The sequence below is a fragment of the Podarcis tiliguerta genome, assembly GCF_965153285.1.
Source record: "Podarcis tiliguerta genome assembly, chromosome: 9".
NCBI lineage: Eukaryota > Metazoa > Chordata > Lepidosauria > Squamata > Lacertidae > Podarcis > Podarcis tiliguerta.
Window position 1 is genome coordinate 58,322,909 of NC_139542.1, and position 17,898 is coordinate 58,340,806.

The 17,898-nt window shown below is 44.3% G+C and overlaps 2 protein-coding genes across 8 annotated transcripts in view; both read right to left on the bottom strand.

Annotated features, from left to right (window-relative positions):
- Positions 1-17,898, bottom strand: part of LOC310685618 (uncharacterized protein) — an 850,221-nt gene that overhangs the window by 321,528 nt on the left and 510,795 nt on the right. The gene's annotated exons all lie outside the window — the stretch shown is intronic.
- The window catches only part of TEC (tec protein tyrosine kinase), a 75,926-nt gene that overhangs the window by 2,190 nt on the left and 55,838 nt on the right, over positions 1-17,898 (bottom strand). For all 6 annotated transcript variants that reach the window (XM_083458219.1, XM_083458220.1, XM_083458221.1 and 3 more), the window contains 12 exons: positions 16,888-16,928; positions 15,186-15,361; positions 13,352-13,417; positions 12,069-12,123; positions 11,860-11,939; positions 10,193-10,326; positions 9,242-9,316; positions 6,412-6,583; positions 4,721-4,937; positions 2,329-2,393; positions 1,333-1,451; positions 338-495 (listed from right to left, as the gene is read on the bottom strand). In XM_083458219.1, the coding sequence (XP_083314345.1) occupies positions 338-495; positions 1,333-1,451; positions 2,329-2,393; positions 4,721-4,937; positions 6,412-6,583; positions 9,242-9,316; positions 10,193-10,326; positions 11,860-11,939; positions 12,069-12,123; positions 13,352-13,417; positions 15,186-15,361; positions 16,888-16,928 (1,358 nt within the window). The remainder of the gene's footprint in view (positions 1-337; positions 496-1,332; positions 1,452-2,328; positions 2,394-4,720; positions 4,938-6,411; positions 6,584-9,241; positions 9,317-10,192; positions 10,327-11,859; positions 11,940-12,068; positions 12,124-13,351; positions 13,418-15,185; positions 15,362-16,887; positions 16,929-17,898) is intronic.

Consider the following 17,898-nt stretch of genomic DNA (forward strand, 5'->3'; position numbering starts at 1 on the left):
CGGTGCAAATCCAATTTGCTCCAGTGTACAGAAACCCTGGGTCTGTACTAGATTTCTCCTTTCAAATGATATAGAATCAGGATTTTGGAGTTGGAAGGAATCCCGAGGGTCATCTAGTCCAACCCTCAGCAATTTTTTTACCCAATGTGGGGCTCAAACCCACGACCCTGAGATTCAGAGTCTCATGCTTTTACCGACTGAGCTATCCTGACTTCTTTTTTTTGCTCTGTTCTTTAGCCTTGATTGTTCTCCGTCTTCATAGTTAAGTATAAAGCATTCCTATATTGTATATCAGGGATCACATGGAGATGTACAACTAAAAGATAAGGTACTGTACCTCATGCCAGCACAACAACATCACATCGTAAATATTCTTAGATGCTAACTTTGGCCGAAATAGACGGTGTCCTTGGCTAACCATAGTCACTACTTCATAGTTCGTGTTTGTCTCAAAGGGCATTTTGCCTTCAGTAAATACTTCCCACATGAGAACACCTGAAAAATTAAGAGGCACAAAAAGACCATTGGCTGATTACCAGAGAGATGTTATCTAAACTAGAACATACATGTATCTGTAATGGCAAATATGTTAACAGGAAATAATTCCTTTAAAGTTACTTATTGTCCCTTATGCCTGCTGGTCCCAAGTCTTCTAAGATAATTTAGAACTGACACTGGAACAGTAAGAATGAGAATAAGCCATATGGAGAAAAATTACTGTATTTTTTGCTCTATAACTCACTTTTTCCCTCCTAAAAAGGGGAAATGTGTGTGCGTCTTATGGAGCGAATGCTGGCTGCGCAGCTATCCCAGAAGCCAGAACAGCAAGAGGGATTGCTGCTTTCACTGCGCAGCGATCCCTCTTGCTGTTCTGGCTTCTGAGATTCAGAATATTTTTTCCTTGTTTTCCTCCTCCAAAAACTAAGTGCATCTTGTGGTCTGGTGCGTCCTATAGAGCGAAAAATACGGTAGTTGGACTGAAGAGATAAATTATGTGTAACATCTAAGAGAAGGTTTGATGGCCTATTCATGCAACCATGACTATCACACGATGCTTCGGCTTATCAGATCTTCAGAAACCCCTCTCAATGAGTGCTTTGAAAGGGGCTGAGACCCTTGAAGGTAAAAAATGTCAGGTGATTGAGAAATGGCCGGTTCTGCCCACCTGTCAAACCTGGTCCACAAGGGGTAGGTGAGATAAGAATCTGGCCCACTAGCCAAAGTGTTCTCCACCCCAGTTCTAAAGAGTAAATACAAATTATGTGGGCGGTTTGTAGCCAATAGTAACAATACCTCCACATTTAAAATAGAATAAAAACATAGCCAGCTTACCAAAAGACCAGACATCTGACTTGCTGCTGAACCTGCTATAATTGAAAACCTCTGGGGGGCACCACTTCACAGGAAACTTAGCACCTGAAGAGCTTGTGTACTGGTCATCAAGCACATACCTAAAAAAGGAAAACACTATATGATTCCTCCAGTCTGAAACCAGCCCTAGAAGCCCATCAAGAGGTAAGTGTTCACACCTCCACCTAGTGGCTACTTGTAAACTTCACAAACATCATTTGAAAGTATTAACTGTGGATCTAATATTTAAATCTGCAACAACTTGTACAGTGGTGCCTCGCAAGACGAAAAGAATCTGTTCCACGAGTCTTTTCGTCTTGCGGTTTTTTCCTCTTGCGAAGAAAGCCCATTGGCGGATTAGCGCTATTAGCGCTATTGACAGTTTAAGCGCTAAAAACGGCTTTTTAAGGCTTAAGGGATTAGCGGTTTTGCTGCTAAAATGCTTTTAGCAGCTTAGCGCTTCAGAAAAAGGGGTTTTGGAGCGGAAAAAACCCTCAAAATTTTTCGTCAATTTTCGTCTTGCGAAGCAAGCCCATAGGGAAATTCGTCTTGCGAAGCGCCTCTGCAAACGGAAAACCCTTTCGTCTTGCGGGTTTTCCGTCTTGCGAGGCATTCGTCTTGCGGGGCACCACTGTAATCTGTACTTGTACTCGCATTTATTGGTCACATGTATTAGGAGCTGTCAGGAATTTGGCAACCGCAACTCTTTTGGGTTGGGTTTTTTTTTTTTTTTTTTTTTGCAGTTTCAGGTATGCAGCTGCTGCAGGCTTCCATCTATGAGTGGAAAGACTTCTGAATCCACCAATCACAATGACATAATCTGATTCCGCCGCCCCCCGCCCCCGGGAGTCTTCAGAAGTCCCTTTCAAAGCTGCATTTGGCTTATGCAGGCTCAGTCTAGGTACAAATTCTGGTCCCCTTGTAATTTTCACACTTGCCCATGCAAAATGCATCCACTTAAATTCCAGGGTCCAGTACCTTGTCATTCCGAAGTCAGACACTTTCACCACCCCTGATTCATTCACTAAGCAGTTTCTAGCAGCCTGAGGGAAAACACAGGCATGTTATTATTTACAGTGACGATACAGCCAGATAAGAATGTGCTAAGCTTAAATTTTGAAAACTGCAACTGTGCAGAGGCAACCCTAAAGGTAAAGGACCCCTGACCATTAGGTCCAGTTGCGGACGACTCAGGGGTTGCGCGCTCATCTCGCTCTATAGACCAAGGGAGCCAGCGTTTGTCCGCAGACAGGTTTTGGGTCATGTGGCCAGCATGACTAAGCCGCTTCTGGCGAGCCAGAGCAGTGCATGGAAACGCCGTTTACCTTCCTGCCAGAGTGGTACCTATTTATCTACTTGCACTTTGACGTGCTTTCAAACTGCTAGGTGGGCAGGAGCTGGGACCAAACAACGAGAGCTCACCCCGTTGCAGGGATTCGAACCGCCGACCTTCCAATCGGCAAGCCCTACGCTCAGTGGTTTAGACCACAGCACCACCCGCATGTAGCACACCTCAAGTGGCTGCCTCAGGTGGAGGCATATTTTGGATGCCATTGAGGGCAGCAGAATGAGAGGCAGACGTATTTTCAAGGGACAGGAGCTATAGCAAAGATTACAAACAGGGATTGTAGACCTTAACAAATTTATTGCATAATAAGCTCTCGTTGGCCAGATCCCAAGTTCAGCTAGGACTGAAGTGGCTTTCATGAAATACTTCAGCCAACTGAACATCACAAACTGATATTTGGGGTGGCTAAAAATGGTAGGTAGCTTTGGTGCCTCATTCTCACATGGGGATACACCTGTCTGAAATCAGTCCTCAGTCTGAAAATCTCTTGAAGTTTCCATATGAAAGCATAAGAAAAAGAAAAGGCTATCTGTTCCCTAATTACAGTGGTGCCCCGCAAGACGAAATTAATTCGTTCCGCGAGTCTCTTCGTCTAGCGGTTTTTTCATCTTGCGAAACAACCCTATTAGCGGATTAGCGCTATTAGCGGTTTAGCGGCTATTAGCGGCTATTAAAGGCTTAAGGGATTAGCGGATTAGCTGCTAAAAGGCTATTAGCGGTTTAGCGGCTTAGAAAAAGGGGGTGGGGAGCGAAAAAAAATCTCAAAACCCGCAAGACATTTTCGTCTTGCAAAGCAAGCCCATAGGGAAATTCGTCCTGCGAAGCGCATTGAAAAACGGAAAACCCTTTCGTCTAGCGGGTTTTCCGTCTTGCAAGGCATTCGTCTTGCGGGGCACCACTGTATCTGAGAGTCAAAATAACATATTTATTAGTTACATTTGTATCCTGACCCTTGTCCAAAGATCTCAAATAAGTGCCATGCACAACTCCTGAGCTTGGCTACTATTCCAAGAGAAAGCAATATTTAATGATGAAGACAAACAATATCAGATGTATCAGGGACTCTTAAATGACTGTATCCAGTAGCCTATGCAGGCATGGGGTAACCAAATGCAAAGAAAACCAGGATACTAGCAGAGATGCCAAAGTGAGAATTTTGGCAAGTGCAACTCATCATGCAGGGTGAAGCACATGCCAGTGGTTTCTAACCAGTGTTCCATGGCACCCTGGGGTGCCTTGAATGATGGTCAAGGGTGCTGCGGGCAACATTGGCCTTTGTTCCTCTTTGCTTCCCTCCCTCTTCTGATGCCCTCTTGTGTCTCTGCCTCCCCAAGGCTTGCGCACCTGTTTATTGCAGCAGTCCTGGTTATAAGCTCTGCAAACGAATTGTGCTTCTGGGAGGCCCCTCTCTTTGGGGCGAGGGGGGGCAGCTCAGAGACCAGGGACGGCAACAGTGGCTCCCTGGAGGACTCCCAAGGAGAGGGGAGAGGCTGAGGCAGTGGCGTAGCGTGGGTTGTCAGCACCCGGGGCAAGGCAAGTAATTTGCGCCCCCTAACCCGTGGATTTGCGCCCCCTAACCCATGGATTTGCACCCCCTAACCCATGGATTTGCACCCCCTAACCCTAACCCCCAGATGTTGCGCCCGGTGCGGCCGGCCCCCCCTGCACCCCCCACGCTACGCCACTGGGCTGAGGGAACACTCCACAAGGGAAGGTGTTCAAAAAAGTGTGAGAGGCTGCCAGCTCTGCAGGCAAGGGGTGACATAACTGGGCTCCTGAGCCCCACAGGGGTGCCGAAGAAAGAATGTAGTTGGTTAAGGGAGCCGTGGACTCAAAAAGGTTGAAAACCTCTGGCATATGTTAAGGGATAAGAATCTTGCTTTCCTTTCCCTTTGGTCACCCCAACTGAGTAAGACAGTATTTACAAACCACCAAAATCAGTGGCATTTTGAACACCGTTTCTTTCATAATTACGTTTTCTACACGAAGCAAAATATAAAGACTCTTCAGTATATTATTTACCAGATCTCTGTGAATAAAGCTGTTTCTCTCCAGGTACTCCATCCCTTCACAAACATCCTGGCACATTGTCAGCAGATGGTCTTTCGTAAAGTGTCCACGTCTTTGCCGAAGGTAATTCAGAAGGCAGCCGTGCTCCATGAACTCTGTCACTATGTAAATGGGTCTCTGCTGGGTGCAGACACCATACAGCTGGACTAATTTCGGATGTGTCAACTTCCTGAAAGGAATTAAAATCCATATATTTCATTGCCTCTGCTGAGCGACCAGCTGTCTTTGGCCATTCCCTAAAGCTGCCCGAACTATTTCTATCCCAGCTGGTCATTTATAAGACTTATGACTTTTAAGAATTGTGTCCGAGTTAGTTTCCCTCCATTCGCTTTTTCGTGCACATCATGTCTAAAAGACTGAGCTGAGGGCTTGACTCCTCATATTTGTGGGACCCTATGAGAGTCTTTTCTTTTTTTAAATATTTTATTTATTTTGACAAAGTAATAATCATAAATAAATAAGAATAAAAATGTGCACCCCACCACCAAGACCATTCTATTGTAACTATCCAAGCTTCCAATATTTCAACACCTCTTGCGATGGTTTTACCCCTTTCTATTTTAACAGAACAAATTCTACAAACACCCTCCATATCTCCTCAAAATAATTTCTCCTGCTTAGTCCCCATCTTACCTTAATGGCACAAGTTAATTTATCATTAATAGCTATACCCCACGCCTCTTTATACCATTCTTCTATTTTATATTCTGCCTGCCCCTTCCTCTTCCCGGCTATAATAATGCGTGCAGCTGTCAATAAATCTGTGAGCAAGTCCTTCACAGCCTGCAAACCTTCCACTCCATCGTAAATTGATAATAATGCTACCTCTGGACGTTCAGTCAGCTCTAACCCAGTGATTTCTGTTATCTCCTTAAAGACTCTTTGCCAGAAAAATTGTACACATTTAAACCCCCACCACATGTGAACATAATTCCCTGGAAAGGTGGAATAAAAATACAGTGGTACCTCGGGTTAAGTACTTAATTCGTTCCGGAGGCCCGTTCTTAACCTGAAACTGTTCTTAACCTGAAGCACCACTTTAGCTAATGGGGCCTCCTGCTGCCGCTGCGCCGCCAGAGCACAATTTATGTTCTCATCCTGAAGCAAAGTTCTTAACCCGAGGTAATATTTCTGGGTTAGCGGAGTCTGTAACCTGAAGCATCTGTAACCCGAGGTACCACTGTACTTTAAATAAATAAGGTAAAGGCACCCCTGACCATTAGGTCCAGTCGTGGCCGACTGTGGGGTTGTGGCGCTCATCTTGCTTTATTGGCTGAGGGAGCCGGTGTACAGCTTCTGGGTCATGTGGCCATCATGACTAAGCCGCTTCTGGCGAACCAGAGCAGCGCACGGAAACGCCGTTTACCTTCCCACCCGAGTGGTACCTATTTATCTACTTGCACTTTGACGTGCTTTCGAACTGCTAGGTTGGCAGGAGCAGGGACCGAGCAATGGGAGCTCACCCCGTTGCGGGGATTCAAACCACTGACCTTCTGATCGGCAAGTCCTAGGCTCTGTGGTTTAACCCACAGCACCACCAGCGTCCCTTTAAATAAAGAAAGCTGCATGCAAATACCCTCGGGAGAAGATACATAAGGACCGGGCTCTTTAGGGTTCTAAAAGCACCTGTACACGTTACTTACATCATCACTTTAGCTTCTTCTATGAAGTCCTCTTCGTACATTGCACCTTCTCGGATTGCTTTGATGGCCACTTTATATTGCGCTCTCCATTTGCCAAGGCGCACCACGCCAAAAAGGCCGCTGCCCAACTCTCTCATGAAGGTGAGCTCGGCAGGATTGATCTCCCATTTCTCTACAAGGGAGGAAAATAAAACGAAGGTGTTCAGAGGAAGACAATGCTTATGCCCCCCCTGGTTCCCTTTTTCTTTTTCTGAAAGAGACCCAGCCAAAACCATTATCCATCCTTCCCCACAACCAGAGAACTTTGGCACTCGCTGCAGGATCCCCACTTCTCATTCTCAAAGCCTTCCTTAAAAAATGGATAGTTGGGACATCTTTCTCAAAGACTCCACAGCAACTGGATCTTCAGGAATCCTCTCCACTCAACAGGTTCTTGTAGTTTTGTTTTGTTTATTAAAAAAATCTAAAACTTTTTATACCGAAGTGTAATGGTTCTAGGGGTTGCTCGTGCGTAAGTTGCCGTTACTCCTGGCTAGGTTGCCTGGTTGAACCCTTCTTGTCTGGACAGCCTCAAGTTCCGTGGCTGCCTCAGTCACTGGCAGAATCCGTCAGTGGGCGTTTCTTGAACCTCTTCCAGCATAGAAGCTGTTTGACGCCCAGTCTCCTCCTACTCTGCCTGCGCGGAAGTCTTCTGCGCAAAGAGGGTGTGGGCAGCGGAGTACTCGTGCCCTCTCCGCTGGTCTCCGGGGAGGAGTCCTGGAGCCACCTCTCTGATTCCCCCATCTGCCCCCCTTCTCCACTGGTGTTACGCTGATTTCCTTCCCCAGTGGATGGGCTACCTCTCTCCCTACTGGGACCCTCTCCGCCATCCCTCTGGAGCCTCCTCTCCGCCTCCAGCTCCGATGGCAGTTCCCTGACACTAAGCTCCCAACTTTCTGATACAGACAAATCTTTCACAGGAGACATTTTATTGAGGGCTCGTCCAGGCAGTTTTCTGCTTGACTGACGCTTTCTAGGCAGGGATCCAAGCGGTATCCCCTTTTGTCCCTGCTCCTTTTCCCATGGAAAACCCACTACAGTGGTACCTCGGGTTAAGTACTTAATTCGTTCTGGAGGTCCGTTCTTAACCTGAAACTGTTCTTAACCTGAAGCACCACTTTAGCTAATGGGGCTTCCCGCTGCCGCCGTGCCGTCGGAGCACAATTTCTGTTCTCATCCTGAAGCAAAGTTCTTAACCCGAGGTACTATTTCTGGGTTAGCAAAGTTTGTAACCTGAAGCGTATGTAACCTGAAGCGTATGTAACCCAAGGTACCACTGTATTCAGTTCTAAATCAGAGCAAACATCAATCAAGAGAAAACCCGGACCGTGACTCGAAGAAGGTGTGGATAGGCCCAAACCAACAAAATGTAGATTGTGTACTTTAATCCACTTGCCCCTTCTGAAGCAACATCTCTCATGCTTATCACACTTGACAGAAGCCAACCCAGCCTTTGTTTGCTAAAATATAAGCACTGCGATCTAGTACTTCTCTGGGCCGCTTGTGTCACTTCTCAAGAAAGCTTCAACCCCTAATGTGTGAGACTATGCTTCTGTAATTTAAGACATTACTCCACATCCCATCTGTCGTTAACATGGTGATTAATTCTTGATCCAGCATCTTTCAGTCTAGTGCCAATATTTCTCCTTTCCCCCTTAGTCTAGTTACACTCTATTGTATTTCATATGAATTACTGTTGGACCTAACCTACCATAATAATCATAGAGTAGGGGAAGAGTAGATCCTACTATATTGTTCTGGGAAAGGCTATTTTAAGGCCTAAACGAGACACAACCCCAATCACAGGATTGGTGCTTGTGTGTTTGTTTTCTTCTTTGTTGTTGTTTGTTGTTTAGTCGTGCCCAACTCTTCGTGACCCCATGGACCAGAGCATGCCAGGCACTCCTGTCTTCCACTGCCTCCCACAGTTTGGTCAAACTCATGCTGGTAGCTTCGAGAACACTGTCCAACCATCTCGTCCTCTGTCGTCCCCTTCTCCTTGTGCTCTCAATCTTTCCCAACATCAGGGTCTTTTCCAGGGAGTCTTCTCTTCTCATGAGGTGGCCAAAGTATTGGAGCCTCAGTTTCATGATCTGCCCTTCCAGTGAGCACTCAGGGCTGATTTCCTTCAGAACGGATACGTTTGATCTTCTTGCAGTCCATGGGACTCTCAAGAGTCTCCTCTAGCACCATAATTCAAAAGCATCAATTCTTCGGCAATCAGCCTTCTTTATGGTCCAGCTCTCACTTCCATACACCACTACTGGGAAAACCATAGCTTTAACTATACGGGCCTTTGTTGGCAAGGTGATGTCTCTGCTTTTATTAGAAGGCTCTTTTCCAAGAGGTGTAGGGAGGGGGCTCTTTTAACTCTTTGTTCCTGTGGCTGCTAGTTGCTCTGGGCTAACATTACAAGTGCCAATGTCAACTTCCCTGGGGCAAATAGCAACCATGGAGGTGAGGATCTAAAAGAGGACCGTGGCAGGGGCAAAGAGTTAAAAAAAACCCCACCCTTCATGCAGTGGTCCTCATCCAGATCGCCCCATTCCACGGCTGTTATTTAGTCAATTAAAAACAAGCATGTAAGGGCCATCACATGACTGTCATGTCTAATTTCATCAACCATAGGCTTACAGAGTTGATAAGGCTTTTCAGCACTGCAGATGTTGAACCATCCGTTACCAAGAACATAAGAAGATACTCAATTTCAAACAAAATTGCCTCTTTGTTGATTTATAGAATCCCCACACTTTCAAAATAAATATTTTGTTATGTAGGTGTGTAAACGTACCATAACTGAATCCTGCCGTAGTTGGGGAGGGCTTCACCTTTGGAGTCACTGGGTATCGTAGCCTTGTAACAAGACCTGAAAGTTTGGGGGAAATCCATATGGAGACTATATCAGGAATTAGGAAGGGTAGTAATGTAGTCCTGCTATTATTAGTGCTTACCATGATATTGGGTTGCCATATTTTTGTTAATTAATAATCATTCACTTTGCTGTCAAATATGTTAATATATAATAAAATAAGTGTTCTCAGAAGCTTAAAAAATTAGGAGCAGCCTGCAGTTAAAAATGTTCAAGGGTATAGAATACATTACAAGGATAATTTGGAACCACGAAGGTTTAAAAAAAGTCAAATAAGAGGGGGAGCACAGGAGGGGTACAGAATAATAGTTTGCTTTCTTGCGCAAATACCAAACGTACAGTATCCAGGGAAAACACCCCAATTATTATTTAAAAACTAAAAGTCTACATCTAACTTGTTTCTCGAGCAGCAGACGACCCCCATGCTGAACTTCAAATTATTTTTTGAAACTGAAGGGAGTTTTAGGGGCAAGGTGTGATAAAGCATGGAATACTACTGTAAAACAAATCCAAAAACCCCACTTGGGTACGCAGGGTTCATCTGGACTTCCTTTCGGATCGCATTTCTAGGCACACATCCACACTTTCCCCAGCACTTTCCCCATGAAAACCCACTCTTTGCTGCTGAATTGGAGCAAACAACAATCCGTGGAAAACCCAAATTGCCATTTGTTCCGATTTAGCATTAAAGAGTGGGTTTTCCTACAGAAAGCGGCAGGGGTGGGGCGTGCTTGGAGACAGAGCTTGAAAATGCAGACCTATGCAGGGGGCAACAGGCTCTCTAGCTAGGAAGATGTACTTGTCTCCCGAAGTTATGCAACTAGATTGTTAAGCAGCATTCAATCAAGTGATAAGAAACTTGGACTCATTTACCTGCAGCGTTGTGTTTATGATACTCAATTAGCTCAGGAATGGAGTCAAATAAATGTTTTTCAGCTAGGTAGTACTGCTTTTGTGATGTCATCGTTTCTTTTATATGGTAGTGTCTTATTCCAGATAACCCTTCTCTAAAAATAACAATAAGAATAATTTGGTTTTTTCATTTACTCTAGACATAATTATGTTACGTATTTTGCTAATAAAGTATTTTACTAAAACATTTACAAGTGTTTTTCAATCAGTAGAGTAACTGAGGCACAAACTTTGCCCTGAAACTGTTAACTGAAGTGAGCTGCTAAAGAACAGTTACAGTCTTTGCCTCTTTTGTTCGCAACGATTGTGAAAATGCAGCTACAGTAGAAGTAGGCAGGTAGCTTAAGCACAAGCACTCACACATGTGTGAGACCAACCCTACAAGCTAGTAAAGTTATTTAGTCTACCCCAGGCTTGTAATACCGGCATTTTAAAAATTCAAATTGAGAGAGAAGGAAGAATAAAAAGCAACATTAAAGAAAACAAATACATTTCTGGTGAACTTTACAGCTATACAGTGGTACCCCGCAAGACGAATGCCTCGCAAGACAAAAAACCCGCTAGACGAAAGGGTTTTCCATTTTTCGATGCGCTTCGCAGGACGAATTTCCCTATGGGCTTGCTTCGCAAGACGAAAATGTCTTGCGAGTCTTGAGATTTTTTTCCGCTCCCCACCCCTTTTCTAAGCCGCTAATAGCCTTTTAGCAGCTAATCCGCTAAGCCGCTAAGCCTTTAATAGCCGCTAAGCCGCTAATAGTGCTAATCCGCTAAGCCGCTAATAGGGTTGCTTCGCAAGACAAAAAAAACGCTAGACGAAGAGACTCGCGGAACGAATTAATTTCGTCTTGCGAGGCACCACTGTATATATATTCCCGATGATAGATAATAATAATAATAATAATAATTTATTTATACCCTGCCCATCTGGCTGAGCTTCCCCAGCCACTCTGGGCGGCTCCCAATCAAGTGTTAAAAACAGTACAGCGTTACATATTAAAAACTTCTCTGAACAGGGCTGCCTTCAGATGTCTTCTGAATGTCAGGTAGTTATTTATCTCTTTGACATCTGATGGGAGGGCGTTCCACAGCAACTTACATAAAGTGTATCCTTGGTATGTGCAAAGGCAATGCACAGGATCCATTCTGAGGCTTAAGTGAACAAGGAGAGTTCCTCATGAAAATGGAGGCGAGGGGCTGAGGGGCTGCCTCACAGTTTCATGGGAATCTGAGGTCAGCAAACGCCAGCCTTCACAGATGTGGATGAGACTTTGGACTGAAGTCGAGAGAAGCTCTGACTTTAATGCGGGTGGTCATATAGCCCATCAGAAATTAATTTAGAGACTGTTCCCACCTTCTTAATTATTCTAAACTTCCATTACCAAAGAAGAGACCAGTTCCAACTAGCTAGAATAATAAAACCAATCCTAGGACATCATTTGATCTAATTTAGTTGATGCAATGACCTGTTTGGATAATTGAGTGGAGGCACATGTTTCAGCTTACTTCTACAGAAAAGGTTTGATGATAATATATGTGTGATTTGTCTTAAATGAGGAAGCCAGATGTTTATATGCATACAAGCAAGAAATCGTCAAGGGGGGGTATAATCTGTGGATTGAGCAACTTACCCTCCAAATTTTGCATAAAGGGATACTGTATATAACCCTGGTTGACTAGAGTCCCTCACCATGAAACCACCTTCTTTATCCTAAAATCCAATAAAAAATGAAAACTTCATTCATCAAACTTTTCCTATTTGAATGATTTATGATTCATTCAAGCATATGAAATAAAGTTTTTATGTTGTACTTAGAAACGTTATAAAGCAAATGCTTACTTCATTTCTTAGGAGTTGTTCAGCTTTGCTTCTGTTTAGATTTCGACAGTACCATCTAAAGAGAAAGGGGGGAAAATCAAAAGCTGTAATATGTTAGGCTGCTGACTTTGGATGTGACATGGAACAGATCCAGTTCAGACATCCTGCTGATCCTTTAATCATGCTTAAGAATTTGGGAATAGGTTATGAGCTCCTTCGCCTATGCCATTATTCTCTGTTCTGTGTTTATTCCCTATAAATGCATACAGAAATACACGCACCACATTTCTGTTTGCCATGGTTTAGTGTTAAATATCTGCATTGTTGGAAAACGTTGATGCTAACCAGATTCTCTCTCAGTTAATAAAAGAACATGGAACAGTTAATAAAGGGACGTGGGTGGCGCTGTGGGTTAAACCACAGAGCCTAGGATTTGCTGATCAGAAGGTCAGCGGTTCGAATCCCCGTGACGGGTTGAGCTCCCATTGTTTGGCCCCAGCTCCTGCCAACCTAGCAGTTCGAAAGCACATCAAAGTGCAAGTAGATAAATAGGTACCGCTCCGGCGGGAAGGTAAACGCCGTTTCCGTGCACTGCTTTGGTTCGCCAGAAGTGGCTTAGTCATGCTGGCCACATGACTCAGAAGCTGTACATTGGCTCCCTCGGCCAATAAAGCGAGATGAGGCGCCGCAACCCCAGAGTCGGTCACAACTGGACCTAATGGTCAGGAGTCCCTTTACCTTTACCTAGTGTTAAATATCTGCATTGTTAGAAAACGTTAATGCTAACCAGATTCTCTCTCAGTTAATAAAGGAGCATGATCAAGACAGACAAGGAAAATGTGTGGGAATGTTTGTGCTGACGAGGTGTGAAGGGGGAGCTCAAACCACGAACTGCTTTTAATATCTTAATCATGGCAAATAAAATAGCGGCGTTATGTCTGTAACAAGTCACAAGGAGTTCTGAATTAGCTTTATTTCCTTGTGATGTGTACTCATATATGCATATATCAATTTTTCTTAATGTAAAATGTGAAGTGGCCCTTAGCTGCTCTACTGTGTTGATTTTCTGTGAATAAAGAGGGTAGGTATCAGTAGGTGTTTTACAGAACAACAGCTTTTATGAAGTTTTGGAACCGGTCAGGGGTGCTTTTTTAAATGTTAGCTTACTCTCAAACTGGTGAATGAAGAATACTGTAGACGTGTATGTCAGAGCTCACTTGATTCAGCCAATTATTTTTATTCAGTTGCCAAAATACATACATACAGAATTTGCTCCTGGGTACTACATTTAAGTATTTACTTACTCATATTGATCTAGACTGTTGGACTTCTTTCCTGTTACATAGTTGCTTGGAATATATCCTTTGCTTCTAGAAGTGACCAAAAGAAACCCATGCTTAGAAAATACATATTATAACAATGTCAGAGAAATAAACTTGCATTTATTTATAAATTCCACAGTCATCTATCTAGCCCACACAGGGTATTCAAAGCAATGCACAGGATAATAAAGAACTAGATAGATAGATAGATAGATAGGATGCGGGTGGCACTGTGGGTAAAACCTCAGCGCCTAGGACTTGCCGATCAGAAGGTCGGCGGTTCGAATCCCCGCAGCGGGGTGCGCTCCCGTCGTTTGGTCCCAGCGCCTGCCAACCTAGCAGTTCGAAAGCACCCTTGGGTGCAAGTAGATAAATAGGGACCACTTACCAGCGGGAAGGTAAACGGCGTTCCGTGTGCTGCGCTGGCTCACCAGATGCAGCTTGTCACACTGGCCACGTGACCTGGAAGTGTCTGCGGACAGCGTTGGCTCCCGGCCTCTAGAGTGAGATGAGCGCACAACCCTAGAGTCTGCCAAGACTGGCCCATACGGGCAGGCGTACCTTTACCTTCCCGCCAGAGCGGTACCTATTTATCTACTTGCACTTTGACGTGCTTTCAAACTGCTAGGTTGGCAGGAGCTGGGACCGAGCAATGGGAGCTCACCCCGTCACGGGGATTCGAACTGCCGACCTTCTGATCGGCAAGTCCTAGGCTCTGTGGTTTAATCCACAGCGCCACCCGCGTCCCTATTTGTGCCATAGTTGTTTATTAAAAAATTATAGTTTGTTTGTTTTAAAAAGTTTCTGTGCTTCCAGAAGCTTCAGGCCAATGCCTTACGAAGATATACAATCTCTAACTATCATTCTAGAGAGCAGGCAAAGTGGTGAGAACAGCAGTTATAGATCATTATCACTTTATCAGCCATTGAATGGAAACTACAGGAAGAAGAGCAGAAGATCTTTCCTCTCTCTCTCTCTCGCATGTGTATTGCAAGCAAGGAGTGGGGTGAAGGAAGCTCCCTTCTGCATCATATGATAGAAGTCTTCTTTGTGCCAGCGCATCAGCAAACATGAATCCATTCTTAGGTGGTGGCTGCCTTCAGGCAAGTTCCTGGAATGCATGCATGCAAATGTGTACCCAGGCATGCTGGCACACCACCTTTGGAGGGGTGCTGGCTCTTGAGTGAAAAAAAGGTTGGACGCCCATTCACCAACAATTTAAATATTGGTAATGGCCATCATAATGCAGTTACATCTATTGGAATCATTGTACCATCCATTTCTGGCAGTATTAAAAAGCTGAAATAATGGTCACATTCCTTTGTTGTTGTTTAGTCATGTCCGACTCTTCATGACCCCATGGACCAGAGCATGTCAGGCACTCCTGTCTTCCACTGCCTCCAGCAGTTTGGTCAAACTCATGCTGGTAGCTTCGAGAACACTGTCCAACCATCTCGTCCTCTGTCATCCCCTTCTCCTTGTGCCCTCCATCTTTCCCAACATCAGGGTCTTTTCCAGGGAGTCTTCTCTTCTCATGAGGTGGCCAAAGTATTGGAGCCTCTGCTTCAGGATCTGTCCTTCCAGTGAGCACCTAGGGCTGATTTCCTTAAGAATGGATAGGTTTGATCTTCTTGCAGTCCATGGGACTCTCAAGAGTCTCCTCCAGCACCATAATTCAAAAGCATCAATTCTTCGGTGATCAGCCTTTTTTATGGTCCAGCTCTCACTTCCATACATCACTACTGGGAAAACCATAGCTTTAACTATACGGACCTTTGTTGGCAAGGTGATGTCTCTGCTTTTTAAGATTCCTTACCCGTATTTATCTCTTGCTTTCCACCAGTGAATGTCATTTTTTTCAAGGATGGTATATTCTTGACCTCTTTCCAGTCTCAAGTCATGAGGTTCCGTGGGCTGAAAGTCATACATGGCTACTACTATTTCTTCCTCTTCCTCCTCTTCTTCCTGGGGAACAGGGGGTGGGGGCCTTCTCTGAAAATGAAACAAGGTATTAGAACTATTTTCACTTACAGATTCTAATCGTTATATTTAATTAAGGTTATTGTTATAGGTCTGGTGGGAGGGCTAAATGCCTGGGTTTAATAAATGTCAGACTTTAATTGGAACTGGTACGTTAAAACAGGATGTCAGATCCTTCTGACTTAAGACATATCATTGGGTCTTGTGTGAGACCAACTTCAAAGTCCTTGGAATTAGCATAAGTAAAAACTAATTAAGTCAGGCAGACATCTTAAATGGAGACACCTCTTAATCCTAGAAAATTGACATGAGTTAATTGTTAATTAAGTCACAACCGATTTCCTTGGGAGGAAACCTCGTGGGGGGAACAAGCCATTAAGACAACAGAAGGTTAGCACAACTGTGTTACAAAAGACCTGGGCTTAGGTTAGCAAGTTTAGAACAGGTAGGATGTAGGGGGGGTTGGGGGGGGAGGCAAGCTGCAGGGTGTGTGTGTTTGGTTGCTAAGAATTGGCTTGGGAGTTTTGACAGAAGAGACAGAAACCTATTTGCACAGATCTAGCATAAGCATATGCCTTTGAATACTAGCATTTGTATGGAAGTACAGCATACTGCTCTGAGTAGAATAATTAAGCATAGCATATGGTACAGCACATGACAGTCGGGGTATAATGATATGTTGCCTCAGCAGATACATGTTTCCAAACATGTATATGCTGAGTCCATTAATAATAATAATAAATTTTATTTATATCCCGCCCTCCCCAGCCAAGGCCGGGCTTAGGGCGGTTAACAAACAATAATAAAAACAAGTTGAATGAATACAACTTAAAAACAAGATTAAAATACAACATTAAAACATTAAAAAGCAGCCTCATCAACAGGAGGAGAAAGAAAAAGAAAGAGGGGGAGGGAATCAAATTGACTCCAAGCCAAAAGCCAGGCAGAACAACTCTTTCTTACAGGCCCTGCGGAAAGAAATCAGATCCTGCAGGGCCCTGGTCTCATGAGGCAGAGCGTTCCACCAGGCCGGAGCCAGTGTTGAAAAGGCCCTGGCTCTGGTTGAGGCTAATCTAACTTCCTTAGGGCCCGGGACCTCTAGGGTGCAGCTGTTTATGGACCTTAAGGTCTTCTGTGGGGCATACCCGGAGAGGCGGTCCCGTAGGTATGAGGGTCCTAGGCTGTGGAGTTGGAGCTTTTATTCAGACCCCCATTGGATTTGGATTACCTATATTTCAGGTTGTATTACAACCTGAAATATATAGTTCCAATTATAATAGTACAGAACTGAATGTAAGTTAAAAGCATAAGACAACCCCTGCTGAATCAGACCAAAGACCCATAAAATCTTACAGTGAACAGCCAGATGCCAATAGGAAGCTCAAGCAGTACCTGAGCACAACAACACTTTTTTACTTGTGATCCACAGCAACTCAGAGATAAACCACCTCTGATACTGCTGGTAGTACAGCCATCAGACTAGCAACCATTAACTCTTATCAGCTATAGCTCCTTAGTGCTCTGAATTCTCTCCTTACCTTACTTTTATCCGGCATTGATGGAGGCAAAGTCTTCATACCTAAAACAAACCATAGAAATCACAGAGTCTGAATTTAGAGGTATCTGTTAAAGGCTTAAGTATGTAACATCAAGATTTTTGAAAGATCAGAATGGTTGCACTTCCCCTAATCACATCATGCTGCTGATTGATTAACTATTGGAAATGGTTATGGATTAACCAACACAGATGAAAGCGAGACGCAGGATTTCATGCATTCTCCCCCCCACTTCTGATGTGCAAATTTTCCACACTGGGTCTAACCCATTAAGTTAATTTGGCATCAACATTAACCATCATTGTGGTTCAAAGCAGAATCCGAAAATGTGTATGGTGACACTGTATGGTGTAGTGTGCTGAACATGCTGTCAGAAGAATTGTAGAGTTGTAGAGTTGAAAGGGACCCCAAGGTCCCTGAGACCCCTGGGTATAGGATGGTATATAAATTCAAATAATAATAATAATAATAATAATAATAATAATAATAATAATAATAATAACCACCACAGGCAGAAGCATTTAAACAGGAATAGGAACCTTTATGGAGGTGGCAGCAATCACCCTGCTTATAGTATGAGTCTAAGTAGGTCCATAAATAGTACACAACAGGGATGACCTTAAGGTAGATTGGGATCTGCTGACATATCTCTGGGTGATTTGCACAAGACTGGCAAGACTGGCAATTATTAAACACAAGGGTTGCCAAAGCTGCATCCTTATGCATGGCCACAAAGTCTACGAACCTTGCTGCTCACAACGGCTTTCATCAGAGGTACCGTGTACAACGCCACGGACCCAGCACGAGTTGCATGCATGTGACATTATGCGCACGCATTGCGCACACATCATCGGGAGGAGGCTGAGCGCAGAGCCCAGTGAAGCACAGTTTCAGTGGTGGCAGGGGGCTCCTCCTCTCTCGTGTTCAGGAGAAGCCAGCCACTGAAGCCATTCTGCTCTTGGCTCTGCGCTCAGCCTCTTCTGTCCCTTCAAC